General features: G+C 30.8%; 3 protein-coding genes across 5 annotated transcripts; 2 read left to right on the forward strand and 1 right to left on the reverse strand.

The window, feature by feature from the left end:
• The first annotated feature begins 45 nt into the window (after positions 1-45).
• Positions 46-1,789, forward strand: LOC125072919 (60S ribosomal protein L30). Its single transcript, XM_047683573.1, has 4 exons — positions 46-142; positions 246-293; positions 568-713; positions 1,588-1,789. The coding sequence occupies exons 2-4, from the start codon at positions 273-275 to the stop codon at positions 1,760-1,762; spliced, it is 342 nt and encodes a 113-aa protein (XP_047539529.1). The 5' UTR covers positions 46-142; positions 246-272; the 3' UTR covers positions 1,763-1,789.
• A 5,993-nt stretch (positions 1,790-7,782) lies between these two features.
• LOC125074022 (RNA-binding protein EWS-like) lies at positions 7,783-14,306 on the reverse strand. Of its 3 annotated transcripts, XM_047685211.1 has the most exons (10): positions 13,973-14,306; positions 13,622-13,809; positions 13,411-13,527; positions 12,998-13,214; positions 12,771-12,881; positions 12,509-12,580; positions 12,162-12,287; positions 11,715-11,857; positions 8,738-8,848; positions 7,783-7,924 (listed from the first exon to the last, which is right to left on the reverse strand). In XM_047685211.1, the coding sequence occupies exons 1-9, from the start codon at positions 14,059-14,061 to the stop codon at positions 8,838-8,840; spliced, it is 1,074 nt and encodes a 357-aa protein (XP_047541167.1). In that variant the 5' UTR covers positions 14,062-14,306; the 3' UTR covers positions 7,783-7,924; positions 8,738-8,837. The 3 variants fall into 3 exon arrangements, with proteins under 3 accessions (XP_047541167.1, XP_047541174.1, XP_047541159.1); XM_047685218.1 differs by lacking the exons at positions 7,783-7,924; positions 8,738-8,848 and adding an exon at positions 10,195-10,578 and having other exon boundaries at positions 13,634-13,809; positions 13,973-14,305; XM_047685203.1 differs by lacking the exons at positions 7,783-7,924; positions 8,738-8,848 and adding an exon at positions 10,195-10,578 and having other exon boundaries at positions 13,973-14,305.
• Positions 14,307-15,832: 1,526 nt separating this feature from the next.
• LOC125073172 (p53 and DNA damage-regulated protein 1) lies at positions 15,833-16,438 on the forward strand. Its single transcript, XM_047683895.1, has one exon. It carries the CDS (start codon positions 15,884-15,886, stop codon positions 16,283-16,285), a length of 402 nt encoding a protein of 133 aa, XP_047539851.1. The 5' UTR covers positions 15,833-15,883; the 3' UTR covers positions 16,286-16,438.
• Positions 16,439-16,745: the final 307 nt, after the last annotated feature.

The raw sequence follows: 16,745 nt of genomic DNA on the forward strand, positions 1-16,745 counted from the left end.
GTTATTATTTTTTTCCCCCTAAAAAACAATTATTATATGAATTCATTCGATTTACTTCATTCGTTCAAAGCATAGTGACATTTTTACTTATCTGTGTTGCTACAACAAGTCATTCTTTTTACTCAACCTAACGTGTGGAGAGGTACGTCTCGTGAAGTTTTTAGCTACAATATTTTTATAAAATTATCCTAGCTTGTAAGATATAACCTTTATCAGTTTAAAATAAAACTGTATTCTCATTTCAGTGGTAGTTGTTATCAATCGCCATCAAAATGGTCGCGGCTAAGAAACAAGTAAGTAACACGTGGTTATCACAGCTCAGGACTTGTTGGCGTGATTATTTATTATATCTGTTATAAATGATCTCCAATTATTAATTTCAAAGTCCTAAATTACGTGTCTCGCGATAGGCTAGCTAATTTAATAATTAGTGTGGTTGAGAATGATACATACATTTTTAGGTTATGTTAATTAAACTTATTTGTTTTAAGATTTTGGAGGCGCAGAAATTGAAATTTTAATTTGATTTCATGCAACAATAAATACAATTTACAATTTTTATTTTAGAAAAAGACCATCGAGTCTATCAACTCTCGGTTGGCTCTGGTGATGAAATCAGGAAAATACTGCCTGGGTTACAAGCAAACACTCAAGACTTTACGTCAAGGCAAAGCTAAACTGGTCATCATCGCCAAGAATGCTCCACCTCTAAGGTGAGACTACTGAGAAGTAGAGTTCCCTATTTCTTTTGTTATTGGAAAGCATATGGAGTCTTTGGACAAAGAAGTATGGTTTCCCTGAAAGTGATTCATTAATTTAATAAAGGTCATAAGCTCATGTTACTTTTTCTTAATTTAAATAATAGCTTTGATAAAAATTACTGAATCATAATATACATGGGAACCCTATGGAGTAGTCTAGATCCATTTGCTACATGTGAGGTGAGATTATTAATCATCCACAAATATTATCTTTTTACAATTACATATTGTTAACTAGTTGTTACCTGACCACTTCTTTGACCAGTAAAGAAAAAGGGTGAAGATCTATGAAATTCATATTTATGACTTAAATAGTTCAATAAGTTTCTACTACATTTTTTTTATTCTCAATACTTCTAAAAGCTAAATAAATTTTACTCCTTTACCTCAGATTTAGTGCAATGATTATATCATATAATATTCTTAGTTACCCACTCATTGGATATTCTATGGCCAAACAACAGTACTAAGTATTGTTGTTCCGGTTTGAAAAGTGAGTGAGCCAGTGAAAATACAGGCACAAGGGGCATAACATCTTAGTTGGAAACAATGGTTGGTGGTGCATTGGTGATATAAAGAATGGTTAATATTTCTTACAGTGCTATGGGAACCACATACTATCAGGTGGCCCATATGCTTGTCTACCATCCTATAACATAAAAAATAAATTGTTCTCAAACATCTTCCAATGCAGGCCATCTTGTTATTTAGGCATAAGCTATAATATGAATATCATATTTAAAAAATGGTGTTAACCGTAATATTAATGACACCTTACCAAACTAAATAAAGTTAAAATTTTTAAATGAAAATATTATTGTTTCAGGAAATCAGAAATTGAATACTATGCTCTATTAGCCAAAACGGGAGTCCATCATTACAGTGGTAACAACATTGAGTTAGGCACAGCATGCGGAAAGTACTACAGAGTATGCACTCTCGCCATTACTGACCCCGGAGACTCTGACATTATCACAACACTGCCCGAGGCAACAGCATAGATAATTAATAAATAATTTTAACAAATATTTATCTTTTCTTTTAATTTTACTTAAATCACTTATTAGAATATTATCATATCTACACATACCTGTTTTGTTGCAATGTAATTTTTTTTTTGCTGCCTCTGTGGTTAATTTTGTAATTTAAGCGGTCTGTAAGCTTATTCTAATACAAATTAATGAGTATGTGTTTGTTTATAATATTTAATATAATGAGTATAAATCGTTAAATTATAACAAACCAACAACAGCTGGTTGTTGTATTAGGCCATAATACTTATAGTAAATCTGATTCAAATTTTAAAATGTATTCGTTAACATCAAAACCACAATTATTAGAACGTCGACAAAAGTACAAAATATATTAAGTGTAGGTACACCTATGTGTTGACCGTAAATATATTATACTCGTTATCAAATTAATTTGATTATTTATATTGTCTAGATTAGATGGTAGGTACCCCACGGCAACCTACAAATCAGCGTTGCGGAACTATCGATAGTTAACCTCGAAAACTATTCAGGATATCGATAGTACTATCGATAGTATCGATAGCTCTCCGTGAGCAATACTATCGATAGTGGCAATACTATTGGTAGTAGCAATACTATTGCTACTATCGATAGTATCGATAGCCAGCGATTTTTTTATAGTATTGGTTTTTTAATGTAATGTATTCGTAATGTATTCTAATCGTTAGAGTCAAGATTACTACAAAAGTTTCATTGTAACGCCACCAACCTCCTAAAAGTTTTTTTAATGTTATAATTATTTATAATGTTTATTCATAAATCAAACACACTGGGTACCAAGCCAAGCCACTCTGGTATATCCGATAATGATGCAGCAGAATCGTTCGCTAGAGCTGCTATAACAACTGGCTCTCTTGAACATTTTAAAAATTCATTTCAGGACTTGAGTGCTCTAGCGAAAACTTATCTGGATAAATCCTGGAACTCTATTTGGAAAGTTTCATCAAAATCTAAAGGTAGATTTTACGCATCTCTACAATCAGATATTCCAAGGCGACCTTGGTTTTCTCTTCACAGACAAGCTAATCGTTGGGTCACCACAACTATCTGCCGACTACGCCTTGGACATGCATGTACTCCCATACATCTTTGTAAAATTAGAGTCAGAGATCACTCTTTGTGTGAATGTGGCCTAGACGAAGGTTCCTTATCCCATATACTGTTTTCTTGCCCCAAACTCCTCCATCCCTTATATGACGTTCTCCCTCCAAAAGCTCCGCGCCCTAGCATTAGCAGCCCGTAAATGTCCCACTGCTGGGATAAAGGCCTCCTCTCCCTTTGAGGAGAAGGTTTGGAGCATATTCCACCACGCTGCTCCAATGCGGGTTGGCGGAATACACATGTGGCAGAATTTCTTTGAAATTAGACACATGCAGGTTTCCTCACGATGTTTTCCTTCACCGCCGAGCACGAGATGAATTATAAACACAAATTAAGCACATGAAATTTCAGTGGTGCCTGCCTGGTTTGAACCCGAAATCATCGGTTAAGATGCACGCGTTCTAACCACTGGGCCATCTCGGCTCTCGGCTCCGCGCCCTATTAATGTTCAATGTTTGTTAATGTTTGTGTTCAGTCCATTTTGTAAATATATATATAGTAAAATTCCGCACAAAATGTTTGTAATTTCATTTATTTAAATTATACACTTAAAATACATTTAAAATATACACTATAGTTGTCCTACTAAATTACTTATCTTGAGAAAGCAATACTATCGGAAATTACTGGCTATCGATAGCACAAAACTATCGATACTATTGATAGTTTAGGTTAAAAGTAATGGTTTTTGCAAAACTATCGAAAGTATCAATAGTATTGCTCATGGGAAACTATCGATAGTATTGACACGTGACAATACTATCGAAAGTATCGCTTACACCTTAACTATCGATAGCCTATCGATAGTGGACTATCGATATGCAACACTACTATCAATAACTTTTAAAGAGACTGTAAGCGATAGTATTGTCTCGTGTCAATACTGTCAATAGTATCCCAAAAGCTCCCCATGAGCAATACTATCGATAGTATTGTAAAAACCATTACTTTCTCAACATAAGTAGGGCAAGTAACGAAACTAAATTTAAATAAGTTTAATGATATTTGCACCAGTAAAGAGTAGAATAATTAATAAATAGAAGGAAAAACGTTCCATCTGTGGTACTGATTAATGAAAAAAAAACATTATTGACTACTACGAAGAGTCCAAACACTCGTTTCAAAAAAATAACAATTGTTAGCGAGTAACCCTAGCCTCCAATACGGTGCTACGTCATAGGATGTCAATAAATAATATCACATTATTACATATTATAATCGACTATTTATTTTTCATTATTATGTACTTATAAAATTATTGTTGTAATAAGCTGTTTAATGATTGGTTGAATTTTAAGTAATATTATTTTATGTGGCATGATATTTAAGACTGCCATAAAGACAGATATTCCTTCTTTTAAAAAATATTGAGCTGTCACTAAAAATAATTACACGATTGCGAAGGATTGTAAAATATACATATTGCTAACTGCAACTTTGACTTCGTAATTATTCTTTTCTCAAAATTCATTTATTTTTTTTTAGCATTAGCAGCCCGTAAATGTCTCACTGCTGGGATAAAGGCCTCCTCTCCCTTTGAGGAGAAGGTTTGGAGCATATTCCACCACGCTGCTCCAATGCGGGTTGGCGGAATACACATGTGGCAGAATTTCGTTGAAATTAGACACATGCAGGTTTCCTCACGATGTTTTCCTTCACCGCCGAGCACGAGATGAATTAGAAACACAAATTAAGCACATGAAAATTCAGTGGTGCCTGCCTGGGTTTGAACCCGAAATCATCGGTTAAATTCATTCAAGGTCAACTATCGATAATTCTGAAACACTGGATTTTGAGATGACTTACTTTTTGACTGATCGAGGGACAAATATTTCAACTCAAGCAAAAGTATTATCATTTAATTACTTAATAATTGAGTAGTTATAAGAGAAAGATAATAGTGGAGTATTAAAAAATAATATAAGGCTTTTGTCTATAACTGGAGTAAAACCAAAGTATTTAATTTTAGTTACATATTATTTTTAGCTTTTATTAAACTATTAAATCAAGACTACTGTGAAATTTTTTTTAATACTTATAAACGAATTTTTTACTTTTTTATGGTCGCAAATCTAGAACATTTATATTTTTAAAACCTAAAATACTTACTATGGCCATTTTAAATTTTTTAAAGGCCATAAAAAAATAGTATAGCGATTAGTGACCAGTATATATTTAGGCTTCTTACTAGTTTAGTCGTTAAGTCGGGAATAACTCGGTTCTCCGTCGAGGTCTCTTACATATTTTACTAGTACTCGACGTCAACGCACAGTCGATGGTTTATGAAGTCAGTCAGTTCATTTTGAGACGGGTTGACATATGGATTAGACAATAAAAACTTATCAACTTAATTTTAAAAGCTACATAAGTAGGTAAATTGTGACTTAACTTACTTTTCATCACCGAACATTAAAAAGGTATGAAAATTGGTACGAAATATCATTTCTGACCTGAGAAAAATGGAAATTAGTATTTATACTTACATTAATGAGTCAATGAAAGTAGTTAAGCGTTTGTGAAAATTCATCAACTAAAAGAAGTTTGTTAATTATTTCAGTTAAGAGTTATAAAAAAGATTTTCGGTGTCTAGACTTCTTATGAGTAGAAGACTATTATTACAACATATTTAAAAACATCCTCATCATTTTTATATAATGGTTAATATTGATGTTAGAAACAAAAATATTACCTGAGGAGGTTAAACAAAATGAACATTTCCATAGATTTTTTATATTATTTTATTAAAAACGTTAGATTAAGGCATGTAAAATATTAAATACATATGTATATCATTCTAATAATTAACAGACAGCTTTTATTAATCAACTTTCTAATTACAATTTATTTGTCTTATCTGTCACATTATGTTTCTTTTCCTTAAATTTTCTTGTTTAACTTCATCCTCCTTCAACACCATTTACTGTTAATAAAACACAGGTTTTGTATGAACATCCAACCGTTGAAAATAGTTAACTATAATTAATATTCATAAAATTGAAAGTGTCATTAGAATTCAAGAAATGATTACATTTTGTATCCCAAACGATTATAAATAGAGAATACCGAATATTAATCAAAATAAAATCTTTAAAAATAAAATAGTTACTTAAATTATATACACAAATTAAACATAAACAGCCTTACTGATTTAATTCTCATACACCTTCAAAAAATAAAATTATGTTCAACCCTGTCAATTTTTATTTTATAGTAATCAATAAATCATTTATGAATGCTATATCTCCCTTCTCTTTCCTTTCTTTGTCATACTGAATATTAAATGGTCACGAAAAATATTAAGAGCGTAGTTTGTAAGCGTGGGAATTTAATTTAGAACACACACATAGGTACTTTCCAATAATACAGTTGCATTATGCTGTGTATCGTACGCATCCCCGGACAGAATTAGTTGCTTGTTTTAGGTGCAACGAATAAATTAAATTTTCATTGCGCGTTCATAACGTAGGATTTATTAAAATACATTTAATTACGAGTAATGTATTAGCTATAAGGTTGTCACATGCAAACACAATTATAAATTATTTGTTAGCATAGGGTGCGGTCAGAGTGCATTAAGATGCTTATGATTTTTATTGTTTCAACCGCATTTGTCTAACTAAACAATTAATATTTTCTGGATATTTTAAGGTTGGAAGGTATACCGAATTAGGGCGTAAAGAACATAAATTTTATAAATAAAAATAGGTAAATATTAATCAAATATTTTTTTTTTACTAACAAAAAACTAAAGACAAAATACTTTTTCTTGGTTAAACAAGTCTTTATTATTAAAAATTTAATTACGTATTTTTATGAAATAATTCAATTAAAATTATTTTATATTACACAAAAATCAGGGGGGTGGGCCGTTGACGGTATCTGGTCATGAAAGGTACTAAGTATAGCATCAATACACAATGGAATGTATATCAACCGTTTTTTCTTAGCACTATGCACTATTTTAATAAAGCATTTAAATAATTAGATATTAACCAGACGAACTACACGACATGAGTAATGGTATAAGTTGGCGTTTGTTTTAAATTTCGAATATAGAGAAAAAAAATAAGCAGGATGGTGCAAACATTACATTACATTCAGGTATATTCAGGTATTCACTATGTTTATTCTTACAATTTTGTACTTTTAATTCGACATTAGGGGAAAGAGGTTACCCTTCGTACACTTTTTAGATTTGATTTTCTTACTATGTGATTAATTATCGCATTTACCTAGTTTATGTACTTAAGTGTAACAAATATATTATAGTTTGTTACAAAAAAGTCCAAAAATATTATAAAAAGTAAAAATTAACAATTGTATCAAACGACACTCGCGCCCCACCCTTATGCTAACTTATCTATGTGTGCGTAGGCGTTTCGTGAAATTATAAGACTCGGCTCGAAATAAAAACTGACGTGCTCTCACCTTGGGCTCTGGGGAGGGACTGAAAAATTATTGACAGAAATGTCGAATAATAAGTCAAAACCGTCAAATTATTTTCTCCATAAATAGTATGGACAACGAATGCCAAAAATTAAGCAATATTTAAATAAAAATTACTATAATATTGTGTGATATAATAGAAATTGAACATGGTGAATTTATTATTTACACTTTTGTGTCCCTATTTAACCAAAAATACATGTATAAACTAGCCGCTAAATAGCTTAAAAATGTTAATAGAAAAAGTCGATTTCAGTATTTGGAGTGATGTTGACGATGAATTTACTAAGTTATTGATATATATTTTATAAATATGATCCGGTGAAACTTGAGATATATCTATTCACATACTGAATGTATTTTTTATCCATAATCAATGCTCCAGTTTTAAGATATTTTGAAAATAGTAAGCGCTATTTTAGCGTTCCGCAAGGACTGTCCTCTTAAGTATACCATGGAGTCATTATGGACGATTCATTTTATTTTCATTGCTCAGAAATAATTAAAACATTATTTTTAAGTCTTTATTTCTGAAATTATGAGATAACAAGTTACAATCTTCGAAACTCTAGCACCTGGAACCTGAAACAATTTTATATAATAAGTAACTTATAAAGTAAAGTATACTAATATTATAAATGCGAAAGTAACTGTCTATATGTAGCTCTTTCACGACCAACCTTTCAACCGAATTTGACGAATTTTAGATTGAAGCAAGTTTAGATTACAAGGAAGGACATATTCTACTTTTTAATGCCTAAGACAACCACCCTCTAAAACGCAAACAGGCGAAAACTACTTTTCAATACATTCATAAATTGTTTAATTATGATTATTATTATAAAACTGATTCTACTAAATTGAAAAATAATAATAGAAGAAGAAAACAGTACTGCGACCATATTATTTACAACTTTAGCTTTGATAAAAGGAAAGAAGGAATAAAAATACAATATTACACATAAGAAAATAATTTAGACTTTATGCTGAATTAAATTTGTGCAAGTGTACTAAACGACATACCTTTCCTTACCTATGGCAAATCTATATCTTAGACTAGCTGTGTCCGCGGCTACATGCGCGTTTGAATTTAACAAAAAAAAAAATTGTTGTAGCCAAGCAACTCCTTATCACATCAGTTATCTGCCAGTGAAAGTCCCGTCAAAATCGAACAAACAGAAAGCCAAATTTTAAAAAAAAAGTTAATTTGGTATATGTACCATATATACATACATATGCATTTAGTAAAAAGCGGTTATTTTAATATAACAAACAGACACTCCAATTTTTTTATATGTATAGATTTGTTGTACTGTGATTAAATATCAGTTAATAAAAAAAAAATACCAGCACAAAGGTTAAATATGCGTTTGTATAAGAAAAAAATAATCTCACCTGTCTGCTAGTCTATCAAACTTGAGGTTGTAGAAATTGTTCAAAGCATCTTTAGAGGTCAATAATCTTCATTGAACATTAGCTCAAGATAATGTTATTTTCAACCTTTTTCTGAAAAATACAACAAAAATGTAGATTATCATAATTTTAAATTCAAAGACTGATCCAAATTTATTTCATTAAACAAAGTATATAACGTCTTATTTGTTACTTTTATAAATTTCTTAGTTAGATATAATTATTAATGTTACTTTCCTAAATGTCTTGTATAATTAAGGTTTATACCTTTATAGTGATGTTGACCTAATATTTTTGTTGATATGTTTATATCTTATGTTTCTATGAAATTGCCTACTTATTAGCTGGATCGTAAATCTATATGTGAATATAGCATTTGGCATAAAATAACCTTACCATATAGTTTCATTTGCTTTCTTACAATTGTCAGTCTCAAAGACCTTGGTACTTATATAAAACTTCCTTATAAACATGCTTTCCTTTTTTATAATAAGAATTAATCGTGTGCATTAATTATGATCATTGATTTCATATTTTATTAAATAATTTATATTTCAAGTCCTGTTAATATTAATATTGGTAGCTATTTAATAAATTAGAAAATAATGATTACCTGTTATTCACAATATAATATTATCTTCAAACTCGTAGTATATACTACTCTCGTAAATTCTTTCTGGTGCTGCTCATGAAGTTTGTGCTAATTTAACATTACTAATACAAGTAATATTTTTAAGTCATATTAGTTCTATGCAAATTAAACTAATTGATTTGCGTTTTACTTCTATTCAAAACAAATTTGTACATAGGGTAGACAGTTTTAGTGTTAAGTAATATAACTGGCACCAATAAATAGAAAATTTAACGTAAACCTCAACTATTAATAAGCATATGTGCATTTCTCTGTACTTTCCTTAAATTACCTTAAATGTTAAATTTATTATTTCCATTGCAATATATGGAAAAGGTGGAAATTACTATTATTCAATATTATAAAAAAATGTAACATCATTATTCTCCTAATGATTTATAGTTATTTTAATTATTTCATTGTTACCCTTCAGGTAAAATTATTTTTTTTAAGGTATTATATATTGAATTAAAATATCATTTTCATCACTCGTTTTTTGTATATATTTACATTTACCAAGGTATATATTTATATAACTAATTACCTTAAAAAATATAGTTTATAAAATGAATCTACACATTTTTTAATTTACGTATTTATGCTTCCTTCAAGTAAATAACCTGAAAATTAGAATCGTTTAAATTTTATTAAAATATATTATATAATGAAAGCTACAGTGAAAAAAAATACCCTTTACCTGTTTGTACTTTCATTAATATTTTTAAATAATATTTATTTGTCATGATAAGATTTCAAGTATTAAAAATAAAGAGCACACATTTCCTCTTTTATAATTTTATTACGAATTATTTTCTTAATTTCTACACATGGTACCTACTGATACCATTGGTTACAAATTTGAATTGCTTTAATACATAATGTATTATTAATAATCTCATTAATTATATTGTGACTTAAAAACAGTATTTTCCAAAAAGAGTCAGTAATTCATATGTTCATTATAAAATTTGACTTAAGTCATTTGTAACAATGGCCATATCATATTATATTGAGTCAATATTTAAATATATCAACATTAAAACTTTTTAGTTTCTCCTAATTTATGACAAAATAAATTAAACCATAATTGATCCAAATTCAAAATAATCTTCAATTAATCGATCCAGCTACTAATATTTAGAGTTGCATATAGATGTTCAAACTTTTCTTAGTCAAACAGATCACCAACTGCCTGTAATACAAACAATAACAAAGATATTGATGCTATGCCAATTTTTATCTGAATTTTAATATTTCTTTAATGCAATAGTGCCCATTGAAACTTTATATTATAATTAATTTGTAAGTATGATCATGTTATACCTGGGATAAACTACTTTCATTAATAAAACATAATTTTTACACAGAAATGTAAGTTTTGTAACCTATTTCTTTATTGACTAATAGGATTGAGCAAAACTATATTAATTCAAAAAAATAGGCACCTCATTTATCCTCTCGCTAAATTTTATGTGATGTATAATTATAACATCAAGCTTTAATTTATAATTAATGTATATTTTCTTAGACAATGTAAGTTTTGTTTTCAAACACCTACTAAAACAATATGGTAAAATAAAATATTATAGATAGAGTATAAAAAGGGTATTATTTACATTCGATTTTTAACAGAATATTCATACATGTTTATTTTCCTTTTATTACTATGGTCGTTATATACTTAAAATATGTCAATTGAAATTTCAACATTATTTTTATCTTAGTTATCTTATAGTTTTTATGCATTCAGCTATATACATTTTTGCAATGAACAAAACAATATTCTTAAGATTTTTTAACGTGTTTTGTAAATAAATATATTTAAAATAAATCTCACTAATGACATCCATCCATAGCAGCTGTTGCTATTACTATAAATAATAAATAAGTATAATTCTAAGATTCTGCAACTAACAAGATATTATTTTTGGCTTATTTAATATTGTTATAATAATAATACATGATAGATTTCAATTCTTACTAATTATATGACACTAATACTGTAATTATCTTAAGCAATTAATACTATTATTTATAAATTATGATTTTCTTAACATTATGTTCAATTTTAATTTAATACTTGTGTAATGGCTTCAAAAAGTGTTTTGCAGGCCTAATTAGATCACTAATTTAAATAATTAACTTTAACTATCTTCGTAAAATCGTAATATTTGTAATTAAATAATTTTCCAAATTTACCTTAATGTGTACTTTATGCTTACTAAGCCTAAAATGTTGACTACTAACAATCAAAATCGTCTTTGTGACTAGATTCTTAATTATGAGATATGTTCAACAAATTGTTGGCTTAACATTTCTTGTACTTACCATAGTTGTTATTATATTGTGGTTGCGCTTGTTGGTAGGTGTTGTAAGAGGGCTGGGAGTATGAATCATATGCTGGTGCAGGACCTCCATATACAGGCTCAGCTGGCCCATAGCCTGCATCGCCTCCGCCACCAGGGTTATTGCTATAGCAAATTAAAATGAATTAATTTAAAAATTCTTTACTAAAATAAGCAAATTACACTTTAAGCAATTGCATTATAACAGTATAAATAACATAAAAGAATAAACTATTACTGTAAAATATAAAAATCTAGAAATAGAAAGATATAAGATATAATATAAGAAATTAATTTAATGATTTGTTGTAAATAGTTTGTCTCAATTACTAAATATTTTTTTAATAATTAGCAGTTTAGCTTATATTGTTTACATATATTGTTTTAGTGGAATGAGACAATTTAATGATATTGATAATAATTTACTTACCCATACCCATCATTTTCATATCCTTGGCCACCAGTTGAATATCCATAATTAGAACCATACCCACTTGAATTGTAGCCTGAGTTAGGTTGAGTTGGTGCTTGTGAAGAATAGTTGCTTTGATATGAACTAAAACAATAGTATATATTTAAAGAGAGAATAAATTTAAAAATATACATTAAAATATTATAGTTTCTCAGTATTTTTGATTTCTGCATCTAAGTATAAGACGGCAATTCCTATCTTGTCAATATTTTCATCATTTAAAATAATCTCAAATAATTAGTCCATTACTGTTTTATTTCATAAAAAATAAATACAATTAATCATAATGTAGAGATTATATTTACCTTGAAGTATTATATGATTGTGGGGCATATTGGTCTACCGCTGGCTGCTCATACGGCTGATACCCGGTATGCCTAGAAGTAAATAAATATTTATAAAAAAAAAATACTCACATATTGATATTTTCAATAGTTTGAAATATAATGTTCAGATTAATTTTTAGCGTCATGTATGTATCAGACGGCACATTCCTATCGTGTAATTGGATCATCATTTAATTAATATTTAAACTGCAACATTTTAAATTAAATTGAATATACATACGATGGTGGTCCGTAGCCATTGGAGGATTGAGTGTTGTGTGACGGTGCTGCTTGCTGATAGCCACCAGTTGGTGGAGGTCGACCACCGTTGGACCCTCGTGGTCCTTCAAATCTGCACAATCACATGACATTATCATATACAGAAATATTATATTATTTCACATTCTAATGTCTGCAAAATATAAAAATGTTTTTTACATATGACTACAATAATAATTATACGCTTACCTTCCACGTTTTGGCGGACCACCAGGCCCACCGTGAAGAGGTCCACCGCCGCGTTTAAACGGTGGTCCACCTTGAGGTGCACCTACGGGATGCGGAGCTGGAACGGCTCGTGGTGGAATATTTGGCCCGGAAGATAGTGCCGGTCCATGAGGTCCAGGACCTGGACCGCCAGGGAGCCCACTTGGTGGTGGACCGTGGCCGCCTCTTCCTCCACGCCCTTTTAAAAGTTATACATATACTTTAAAAGCTAAAGTTAAAGCCGACTCTGTGCCAACAAATGAAATAAAAATTCTATTTGTTTTTTTTTTTTATTAAAATAATATCCACATAAGGGAAGGGAAATTCACACAAAAAACCGTTGCAAATGGTTATAGAAGTTTAGTGCAAAAGAATTATATATGTATGAATCATACCTCTCATGGGCATTCCTCGTCCACCTCTGTCATTGCGAGGTCCAAAGTCTCCTCTGCCCCTGCCACCTCTACCTCTCATGCCTCCTGGACCACCTCGGTTGTTATTAAATCCTCCCCCTTTAAAATTACAAATACAATGTAAACATATTGTAGTAATAGGATGAATTGAACTAACAAAGTATGTAAATCTAAAACCCAAAGTAGTAATTACTTTGAGGTGGACCTCGTGATTCAATTGTTGGTACTGGATGAGGTCCTGGACCTTGGGGACCAGGTGGAAACCGGCCTCCTCTATCGCCGCCACGCATAGGTCCTCCTCGAAATCCGCGCGGTCCACCACGTGGCGGACCACCACCTCTCATAGGACCGCCGCGACCTCGCATTCCTGGTCCACCACCCCTAGAAAAGAAAAAAAAAACACAAAATTAATACATTTTGGGACTCCTAACCTAAAATGTATATACTTACTGCGTGTTAACTATTTTAAATACATTGGAGATGGTAAGACTATTTAGAAAGCAATATAAAATAATCTTGTAATTATATTGAAATAAAGAATTACCTTCCACGCATGTCAAAGCCTCCACGGCCTCGAAGACCCGGTGGACCACCGCGTCCTCCACCGCGAAATCCACGATTAGGGCCATCCATTATAACTTACTATTTAGGATGACACAATATACTAAGAGTAAAATAATTTCACTCAATATACTCAAAAAAAACTTATTCCATTTGTTAGTCAACACTTTTAGCTGTATTGAATTAAATTAAAATACAAGCGTTCAGTCACTTGGGTTAGGAAATCAAAATGGCGGGAGCATATGCTATGGGAGTACAGCGTTACCGGTGACCGCGAACTTGAAGCGGTGAAGCCGCGAAAAATTTACAAGCGACTCAGCGTTGCCAACTGACGTCAACTGAAATAATATCTGTTGCAATATAAATAAACCATAAATACTACTGAAAAAAAATATTTGTTATATTAATTGTTTGAAATTTATTAAAATTTTGTGATTACTTTAGAGGATTTACATTTGGATAGGAATATGTTACTTTGTGATACGGCTAGTTTGTGATAGCGATAAAAAATTAGACGACATTCTTAATTAAACCATATTAATATTTAAATTGGATTTATTTGGGCGGCAAAGACCTTATTCCCGCGACACGTGTGAGGTAAGTCGTAACGTAATATTTATAAAATGGTCCCAAAGCTTATGAAAAAATATATATATCAATACCAGTGATTACTTTTTTCTAAATACATCAATTCTCAAAAGAAATCTACGTCATTCTCAAGAAAAAGAATAACATCAAGATATAAGTAGAACTTCTACTACTACTACTACTGTAGAAGTATAATTCTATTCTTTATTACAAATCATTACAAATATTGATAGGAATGAATTTGAGAAGAAATATAATTTTGGGAAAAATGGAATATTTATAAGCCTGTTTACTTAAATTTGAGTCGTTGAATGAATGAATGAATTTATTTCAATAATGTAATATCCTTTTTTTACGTTCTTACTATATTACATACGGGCACATAAAAATAATTTTATTATAACAATAATTCAATTTCGATTATATGTAATTAATATATAATTATCATTTTGCTATTACGACATTGTGCGATCATTTTTTTTTTGTTTGTTTCAAATACAAACAAAAAAAATAGTACAACTTAAGTAACCTAGGCAACCTAACCTAGGTAACCCTAGGTACTGGGTACATGTTAGGGCGGACCATGTGAGTGGCCTCGTTGGCTAGAAGGTAGTGGGAGGGCTCGCTACTCGAGCTTCCCAGGTGTTTTACACCGGCGGTCGGCGGCTGAGCCTGCCATCTTATCCGCCGCAGGGCGTCAGCTTCGTTGACGCCCAGCCTCCAGTGGCGGACTCGGGGGAGTTCGCCACATTCCCGCGTGGAGGATGAGGGGGAAAGCGCGCAGTAGGCGCGCTTTCCATGACTATTCAGCCGCCTTACAGCGGCTGCCGCTGGTGGGGTCGCGGTTGCATGCCCTTGGCGATCCCGTGGCCTCACCACTAGGCGGCATGATGGAAACCCGAGGATGGTTTTAGTGGGTAGGACAGGGCATTAGCACTAGCGTGCCCTGGCACGGGGCATTAGTTCCCGTTTGAGTCCCACATACCTGTCCCGGTCCCCCGAACGGGCGGCATGCGTAAATGCATTTTCTCCTCGTTACACAAAAAAAAAAGGTAACCCTAGGTACACTGTTCTGGTTAAAAGGGTAAAAAAGTACAAGTAAAGTTTGTGATAGTAATATATAATATCAAAATAATAGATGAGAATAATCATGTATAAGGCATTTAAAGAATTACCAAAGTTCGATAAAATTGTAATGAAAAAAAATCTAAAAATAACATAAGATATTGTCATTTGTCATAATGACAGTGGAGTAGAGTGGTCTTAATAGTCTGTCATTTGTATAAATATTAATAATATTATTAAAATGGACGATCAAGGCAAGACTTTGAAATACCTCGTTGCAGTTGAAAAATTAGCAGAAGAAATAATTAATGACAAGCGCGAAATCATAATGTTAGATAAAAGAAGAAATCAGAACCGCGAAGCCATAAGAGATCTTTCAAAGTCTTCGCAATTAAAATGTTGGGTGACTGTTGGCTCTATACTTGTAAAACATAATGTCGAGAGCACAATAACATTATTAGAGTCTGATCAAAAACAGCTAGATGTAGACATTAATAAATTACGTAGTAACCTTAAAGTAAAAGTTAATAGCTTAAGAGATTTGGAAATGCAGCCTCCAGTACCAGGTTTGATGTTAGTCCCAATTAGTGATAAGGAAACCGAAGGCTTATCAAAAGCTGGACTATTTTCATGTAAATCGTAATAGAATTATGGTTTGTTTGATTATAATTATGAATTAATTTGAAGTACAACAAAGTGCAACAAATTATAAGGAAATCCAAACATTTTACTTGAGATTTTAGGACTTTTACCTTTACCGACTAGGGATGCAAATATATTTATGTAAAAAAATGTATTTTTATTTTGCATTGGTTTGATGAATAATTAATAAATAAATTGTTTTTTTTTTCCCCGAAGAACTGTTTGATGTCTCATCTGTAACTTTGAAAATTAATAAATCAAATTATTGTTTTAATTAGAATTAAATTAAGTGATTTTATTTGAATATCTAATGTTTCAAACTAGGAGTGAGTTATTTTCAATTATATAGAAAAAAAAATTACATACAAATCATAATAAATTACTGAAATAATAATGTGATGTTTTACACATTAATTATATCATAATTAAACATATATATTTCTTTAAGCTTCAAGGACATT

The sequence above is a fragment of the Vanessa atalanta genome, chromosome 2 (assembly GCF_905147765.1).
Source record: "Vanessa atalanta chromosome 2, ilVanAtal1.2, whole genome shotgun sequence".
In the NCBI taxonomy this organism is placed as follows: Eukaryota; Metazoa; Arthropoda; class Insecta; order Lepidoptera; family Nymphalidae; genus Vanessa; species Vanessa atalanta.

What these genes read in the sequence shown, in the direction of transcription:
- LOC125073172 (XM_047683895.1), top strand. Translation starts at nt 15,884, where the DNA reads ATGGACGATCAAGGCAAGACTTTGAAATACCTCGTTGCAGTTGAAAAA.
- LOC125072919 (XM_047683573.1), top strand. Translation starts at nt 273, where the DNA reads ATGGTCGCGGCTAAGAAACAA. An exon ending in TGGTCGCGGCTAAGAAACAA is followed by an intron (nt 294 to 567) that starts GTAAGTAACACG and finishes TTTTTATTTTAG; the next exon opens with AAAAAGACCATCGAGTCTAT. An exon ending in AAGAATGCTCCACCTCTAAG is followed by an intron (nt 714 to 1,587) that starts GTGAGACTACTG and finishes TTATTGTTTCAG; the next exon opens with GAAATCAGAAATTGAATACT.
- LOC125074022 (XM_047685211.1), bottom strand. Translation starts at nt 14,061, where the DNA reads ATGGATGGCCCTAATCGTGGATTTCGCGGTGGAGGACGCGGTGGTCCA. An exon ending in ACGAGGAATGCCCATGAGAG is followed by an intron (nt 13,215 to 13,410) that starts GTATGATTCATA and finishes AACTTTTAAAAG; the next exon opens with GGCGTGGAGGAAGAGGCGGC. An exon ending in GGTCCGCCAAAACGTGGAAG is followed by an intron (nt 12,882 to 12,997) that starts GTAAGCGTATAA and finishes GTGATTGTGCAG; the next exon opens with ATTTGAAGGACCACGAGGGT.